The sequence below is a fragment of the Alligator sinensis genome, unplaced genomic scaffold, assembly GCF_000455745.1.
Source record: "Alligator sinensis unplaced genomic scaffold, ASM45574v1 scaffold324_1, whole genome shotgun sequence".
In the NCBI taxonomy this organism is placed as follows: Eukaryota; Metazoa; Chordata; order Crocodylia; family Alligatoridae; genus Alligator; species Alligator sinensis.
Genome location: NW_005842188.1, coordinates 1271153 through 1279075, shown reverse-complemented (window position 1 = coordinate 1279075; position 7923 = coordinate 1271153). Strand labels below are relative to the sequence as shown.

Below are 7923 nucleotides of genomic sequence, written 5' to 3'. Positions count from 1 at the left end.
TATTTCCACTTCCAGTCATCTCTGAACAGGGCAGTTCACTAAGTCTAGGAGTGAACCTGAATTACTCTGTGAAAAAAATGCTGATATTCTCCATTGCATGTCTGCATCTAGAATAGATTATAGATAATATAAAAAACAAGGATTAAACACAGTTTGTATTCCAAGTGTTTCTGACAACGGGAAGGAAACTTGTAGGTAAGGCTGATGTGCCACTCCCTGTCAATGTGGGGGGAGAAAAAAAAGATTGACCAGCATGAACAAGGGACAGTGACTTAAGTTGTCTGATCCCTCCTCCAGCCCTGCCCATGAATTCCAGGTCTTTCATGGATTTGGAGAATGACTTTAATTGATATATAATAACTAAATTTGGATTTAATTCACTCAGCCTATATGGGGATGGATTTTTTTTAAAGTATGGTTTGTGGGAAGTTATAAACTATGTATTTACTGTGGGGACCAGAATGTAGTTTAGGAGATTATTCCAGTCTTCTTGTGTAACTATTTATTTAGGATGTTTGCTTTGAAAACCAGATATTCTTCTGAGTAATACCAGGTGCTTAGTTTTTCTCCTTTAATGCTGATATACTTGCTTTATCAGAGGGATGACTCTGCAGCTATACTTAACTGTTCTTGTCTATGAATTAAATGTAGATATACATATATATGCACTACCTTAACCTAAGTTCTCTTACTGGCTAGGTCAGGGCAGTAGCCAGTTCCAGTACTGTAACACAGGAAGATATTTTCTGGACATGTGATGCAATTTGAAACGCTTGATACAGTTACATTTTTTCCTTAAATACCAAAAATAATTAGACCAGAATAGCTTGCCAGTACTTTAACTTGAAAGCCCAGAAAGCCCAAACCAGTAAAACTGTACGTATTTTCCCCTTTGGATAAATTAAAAATACAAGTCTGGCTAGAAATGTGTTTTACACAGACACAAATGCTCTTGAGCTAGGACCAGGCATGCTAAGCTTCTGTATGAAATGGATTTTTACCTCTAAAATAATAACAGATCCCCAAAATAGGGAGCTGCATTGCAGTCCTAACAATCCATTCTCCTCACATCAGAAAAAAACAATGGGGTGCACTTTGGGGAAGATGCGGAGTAGAGCTACCCCAGATTCTTCTCAGTCCGACTCCTCTAGGGTGGGCATGTGGTGGGTTCCTTCTTCCTGAGGGCATGGATAAGTGGCTTCTCTCCAAATCTGCAGATTCCCAGAGAGCAGGAGGTGGCCTGAACTGCTTGGCATTCAACCACTTTGTCTGACTCCACTGGAGCTACTCTACCAGTCTGCCTACCTGATTCTGGAGCCTCTTGGAAGAAGGAAATCAGGCTCTCTGCAAGTGCTTCTCAGAGAAGTTACTGCAGCTCTTAGCTGCATTTTCTTTTCAGTGTCTTTCCAGCTGCTTGCTGGGGAAAGATGGATTACACTCTTGGCACTTCCTTTACCACAGGCTAAAGATCAGTGACAAAACCCCTCATCAGCCTGACCATGGGAAGTACTAAATGCAGACCATCCTATCAGTATGAATCTGGTGGGCACAATCTTACCCTGTATTATTATGCATGTTTCTGAGGCACCCATCACCGTGCTGTGTGGACACCCTTTCTGATATTTAGCACACTTCGGTGCAATACCTTCCCCTCAGCAATGAGCAAGGATGTTTCTTAGCTGCCCAGCTTGCTCAGAAGGTAGAAGTGCACCGCTATAATCCACACATGCATGTATTTACAATGAAGGGTGTAGTACAGAGAAGGCTCAGATGTAGAATTCTTCTTCATTAGCTGGAGGACCTGGCTGCATACCTCCAGGTGGTTTATTGCCATTCAGAGAACAAGGGGTTGTTCTCAGCGACTGTTTGAGCTGGGAGTGAGATGCTAAGGGGGATTCTGGATGTGACATGAAGGAGCCGGAAGACCACTCAGAAAGAGAAGGAAGTGAACCACCAGAAAACTCCAGGGTATTGCACATGAATGAGAGTGGCCTTCCTTTGGAGAGCACCTGTTTGGATTTACTGACCCTTCGCCTTTGTGGGGGAAGAGAAGCTTCCAAATCACTGCAAAATCCATTAAGGGCTGAGTATGCAGAGACCACGGACAGATCTGAAAAGGACAGCTTCATCCCTGTGTCCACATCAGTCTCCAGCACCCCTTCCAGGTCATCTATATTAAGTTTGGGGCTGCACCTCCATGTTTTTAATCTATTTACAGGTGACCCGGTACGTAAAATCTGGGATGGTTCACTGAAGTGAAGAAAATCTGAGCCTGGAGAGGAGCTCACTGTGGGCAGGCAGAAGAGAGACTTGCTTCGCTGAAATGACCATGAGGTGCTGGAGGCACCATTGGAGATTTGGGTGAAGTCTCCTTGGTCAACATTTTTCAAGTCCTGCTGGGAGGCCCCAAGACCATTTACATGATGTGGCTTGTTTTGACCAGCTCTCTGGGGATGCTCATTATTTTGGTTAGCAGCAGGCCTGGGACTGTGAGGTATGAAGGCTGGCGAAGGAGTGAAGTGGGAGTCCCTTGATGAAGATGGGTACTGAAGCTTGTTCTGCTTAGTAGACCTTGTATAGCAAGTGCGTGTTTGCTGCAAGAGAAAAAAAAAAAGGGAAAAGGAAAGATGACATTAACACAGAGCTGGCAGTCTGATGATTTTACTGCACGTAACTATAACACAGATTGTCACTTACTGCATTCACAGTAAACACTTCACTTTAACAATAGGGAGAAAGCACAGTGCCAATCCCAAATATTTATAAAGGATCATTGGGAGAAAACAAGGATTAATAGTTGTGGAGCCTTAAAACTTCCCCTGTCTTGTAAAGTGACATCTATCAAATGATCATGTCCCTAAAAAAGGCACACACTTCTTGGAGGACAAGGGAAATTGTAAGGTATTATGGTGATAGCAAAGTTTTCTGGTGCATTCTGAGAGTTTTCTAGGTGATATTTTTAAAAGCTATAGTACCATATAGGAAGCTTCAAACCCTGAGCTTAAAAAAGCCTTGGGGAGACATCTCGGTTTTTTTCTAACTGAACTCAACCTAGCTGTTTACTTTTGGGTACATCTCATCTGACATTCAGTGAAAGAACAATTGATTACTTGGACACTTACTAGTATGTGAAAAAAAACAAAAGCCAAGGGAGGTAAAAATCCCTGCAATGTGTGTGTAGAAGCATGGATGAAAACTGGTAGGATTAGAACAGCTGGAGCTAGTCCATCTCACCACATTCTTTGTTAACACAAATCAGAGTTTGTTGCAGTTCTGATTTTTAAGATACTGATAGGTTTTACTTAAAAGACAAAATACATCTGGAAGAAACCAATGATTGAAATTCTACCAGTTCAGCAAGCATGGAATGTCTCATATTGCAATTACATTGTTGTTAGAATCACCCATACTCCAAATTCCAGTGGTACTTCCTTTAGTAAAGAAAGCTGAAGGTGAAAAATTCCATTTAACTGGTAAACACTGTTATTATTCTTTCTCCATTTCTTCACTGAGGATGTTGAGAAAATTGCTATGTTCTCTTTTGAAAGCTACATTTTGATCACTACTTAGAGCCCAGCAACTTTATTCTCTCAGTCTCTCTGAAAATTGCCTCACCTTCCATTCTTCTTTCTGACCCTACACCTCCATCCAAGTCACCATCTGTCTCATCTTGTCTAGGAACTAAATCTTCATGTCTATCAATTTCTCCTTTCTCCCCAGCCTTCCAACCTCAATTGTAATATCAGGGCACTAATAGCAATGCTTTCATGAAGAAGCTTGCCTTTGTATCATTAGTCTGAAACCCTCCGCTTCTTAGTGTCACTGTTTGAAAAACCACTCACTTCACATCTCTACTCATTTTTAAAAGTAGCTGTACTCCGGTATCTGGGATATGTTTATACAGCACAATGGAGAACTGTGCAGAGAGATCCTGAGAGACCTGTCAACTTGCTAGCTCATGTATCAGAGTCAACATGGCACAAAGAAGCACTACATAGAGAGACTGGTACCTGGTCTGGCTCTGCACATGCTGACTCGAACTGGAAACAGTGCAGCTGAATCTGCATGGTCCTGAGCCTGGACTAACAAGCTCTGTTTCTCAGCAGTGCTATATGTAGTCTGGATGCAGTGCTGCTCCTAGTTCTAGAGCAGGGGTGGGCAAAATGCGGTCCACCAGGCCATGATATCCAGCCCATGAGACCCCTAAAAATTTTAGAAAAATTAATTTCTATCCCCCCCTGACTGCCTGTGATGTGGGCCTCAATGGCTTGCCAAAACTCAATAAGTGGCCCTTCGCCTGAAATAATTGCCCGGCCCTGTTCTAGAGTTTGCTGTAATGGGACCCCTTCAATGCCCATTACAGGGAAGAAGGGACAGGGCCCTGGAAGGAGGAATCAGACAGGCTGGAGGTGTGACAGGGGGCTGTCTTGAAGCTGGTCCAAGCATTGGCCCATCTACCTGTCTAGGGCAGTCCACCCACCTGGCTCACCTGCCACAGCTTTGCTGGAACCAAGTTAAATAGTTGTTCCTAGGTGGGAGGCTGCCCATTTAGTGCCCTGATGCCAAGGGCATAATACACAGCTCCGTACTGCTCCTACACTATGTCCCATGCCTCACAGATGGCATCACTATATGGCTTCAGCCCCACACTGGGCCGCAGTATATTCCCAGCTGACATTCGGACCCTGACCTGGATCCCTCCAACTCAGGTGGCCTACCCTCTGCCATCATTTGGGGCTGCAAACTCTTTAGACCCCTTTCCCTGTTGGCAGTGGCCCCCTCTGGGACCTCTGGCCTCACAGGCCCTGGCCTTGCCTCTAAGCCAGTTGGGACTCAAGGCAATTGGCTCTGGCCATCCCTTTTCGTGGGTGCTTTTGCCCTTCAGGTGTCCTGGTCCTGGTCCTGGCCCCAGCATTGACCAGTTGAGGGTTTTCTGGCTAGGTTCATGAGCAGCTAGCCCTCTCTCCCATACTGGTCTGTCTTCTCAGGCCCCTCCACACGCTGCCCTTGCACTGTGGTGTGCTTTTCTGTCCAGCCTTTTCCCTCCACAGGGTCACCTGCAAGGCAGATGGGGCTGAGGCTTTCCAGTACCTCATACTTGCTTTTTTCTGGGGAGGCACTCGTGTGGCATTTCCTGGAGAATGCCCTGCTATAGGTAGCCCCACCATACCATCCAACCCCAGCCAGGTGTAGTTACAGGTCATGCCCCAGGACCAGTCTTCAAACCTTCCTGAGCTCCCACAAAGACCCTGTGCATACAGCTCTTCTCTGGGCTTGTCCTGATCTCTCCTCTCACCTGGCCACAGGCACTCAGCCCCCTTCTCAAGGCTCTGGACCTGACACTGAGTCCCCAGGAACCTTCTCCATCCCCCCAGTTCCTACCCTGACCTCCAGATGTTCTGAGAGCAGAAGTGCTCCAGCCAGGAAACATTCACCCTTTGGTTCCTCAGTTGCAACTCACCAACTCTGCTCTCAGGACCTGTCTTATACCCTGACTGCTGAGCCCTACACCAATCAGGCAGCCTCCTGGGTGCCATGTGACCCTCCTGATTGGGTCTGTTCTCACCTGCAGGCTGATCTGCAGCATGCTCAAGCCCTTAAAGTGGCAGACACAGCCTTTGCTTTGCTCCACAGGAGGTCACTTCTGTAACAGCTGTATATAGAAAGGGCCTCAGCAGCAAGTAGGCAGAAGAGCTCTGGCTGTGAAGAAGGCAGGAGTGATGGTTGGAGCAGGAAGAGGAGAGACCCAAAATAACTGACTGGACTAAACCTGGGGAAAATAGAGGGAGGTCTGACAGGCCACAAAGGAGTCCAAAGGTGTCCTGAGCCTGTTCTGAAAGAGACATAAGCTTCAAAAGGAAAATACTAGCATGGGAAGAATAACCCAGGGGACTTACTGGAATTAAAAGAAAACAAAGCTAAGAGTAGCAGAGAGACCAGCAAAGCCACAAACCTGTCAACTAAATACTCCTTCTCTTCAGCTGCCTGCACATGGAGTAACATCAAAATGTGCCAGGGGAGATTAGCAAAGACAGCTGAGGAGAAGGGCTGGCTAAAATGGAGTCCTGGATTGCAGGCAGTAGCGCACCTGGAATCTAAGGAAGGTGCAAGCTGTTACACTAGCACACATGGAGCTAGCATGGGTATCTATATGGCATCTACACTTTATAAACTGAACTTTCAAATGCCTTCTTAAATATTATAGGCAAAAATAGGTGACTGCAAATGCAAGATTTCCTGCAACAATTTGGGAAGCCTTTTAAGGATTTAACCCTTTAAGCCACCCTCATGGAAAATCTGCCAATCAGCATGGTACAGTAATTTCCCAAGTGAAGAACTTGAAACTCTAGGTCTTGGCATATTTTTAAAACTGGAGTGGATAAAATGCTAGTAAATGTAGATTAAACGATAATCCTGCATTGGTAGTGAGTTGGATTACCGGGCCTAATAAGAATTTAGCTCTATGTTCTGTAATTTCTAGAGATCAGAGAAGGAATCAATGTGTTAGCCAGGTTGAAAACTTGGGTAAACTGGTTTCCAGTCCTATGCCAAGTCTACTAAACTGTGCCCCTTCAACTCTAGCCTACTGCTGTTGACACAGAGAGAGGCAGTCTACTGTCTACTCAAGTTACCATGCCTTTTTGCCTTTATAATTTCAATACCCTTGTATCATTTAAATACCCTTGAACATGTATTGGAAGCCAGGTTCAAATGTTATTGGTCATAATAATGAAACATGAAAAAGAAGAAAGGCTGGACTTTCTGACTCTAGAGTGCTGAACACAGTGAAAGTAAGAGCTATGGGCATGTCAGATGTTCCATTTAGCTTCACAACTTTCTCTCTCCATTTGGGGCAAATCTTTTGTCTGCCTTTGGAAGCAAAATTTTATCATCTGAACCTTTTTTTTTTCTCTTCAGTCTCCCTATAGGTGGCTCTTTTTTTTTTTTTTGCAATGTCCATTACTTCACTACAAACTGACAAAGCACTGCCTGGTATAGCTGTGCTTCCTCTGTCAGAAACAAAAGCTCCATCTATGCTGGAAAAGGACCAGCCATCTGACAGAACAAAGACTCTGTGTACAAATTGATACACCACTTGTTCAGCTTCTAGGACAAAAAAAGCTGATTTTGATTTAAATTTCAAAATAGGGAGCGAACTATCTGTCAAGCCATCTAATCATTTGCCTGAATACGAATAATAAAACAGCTGCTGATGAAACATATTAGCTTTCTGATAAAACAGAATCTTTTAAAAAAACCTGCTTACTGCAATCTCTGTAGTTCCATAGGGAATTACAACTTTTATATATTACAAGAGAAGTTTGTGGACGACTTGGAAGACAAACAGTGCAAAAAGAAGGAAATAAGTGTTGGTGAATGGTAGAACCATTTACAGTATTTATATCATCATTTGGACATCTTTCCCTGATGACAAGACTCCAGGGCCATGTCCACACGTGCATGGATGTTTGTTTCCCTGGGGCCAACAAGCAGTGGGACACCTTGTGCTGCTACTCCTTGTCCCCGGGGAGCATCTATGCCACACACGCTCTGGCACATGGCAAGTTACCCCGGGTTGGGTAGGGAAGGCTGGTTGATCCCAGTAGCCATTCCTGAGCACATGCTGCTTATGGCAGTTTAATGACAGACAATATGTTTAAAGAGGTTGCTTTGTATTCAGATGTAAGGCGAGGGGCTTCCCCCCCCCCCCCCCCCCCCCCCCCCCCCACAGGTTTTTTTTTGACTCCTGGATATCCAGACATTAAAAAAACCTCCCCCACACTGCTCCCTTGCAGCGTAGAGAGCAACTGAACGTGCAGTACGTGGCATCACAGATGTGTCTGTGGTGCCACATACTGCATGACCATGCTTGTCTGGATGCATGCAAGGAGTGTTCATAGTTAGAATGTATTTAATGTTTTC

At 44.7% G+C, this 7923-nt stretch overlaps 1 protein-coding gene across 1 annotated transcript in view; it reads right to left on the bottom strand.

Annotated features, from left to right (window-relative positions):
• Positions 1-231: 231 nt before the first annotated feature.
• The window catches only part of FAM124A (family with sequence similarity 124 member A), a 20174-nt gene continuing 12482 nt past the window's right edge, over positions 232-7923 (bottom strand). Inside the window, exon 4 of the mRNA XM_025207184.1 lies at positions 232-2594. Coding sequence (XP_025062969.1) covers positions 1767-2594 — 828 coding nt within the window. The 3' untranslated portion in view covers positions 232-1766. The remainder of the gene's footprint in view (positions 2595-7923) is intronic.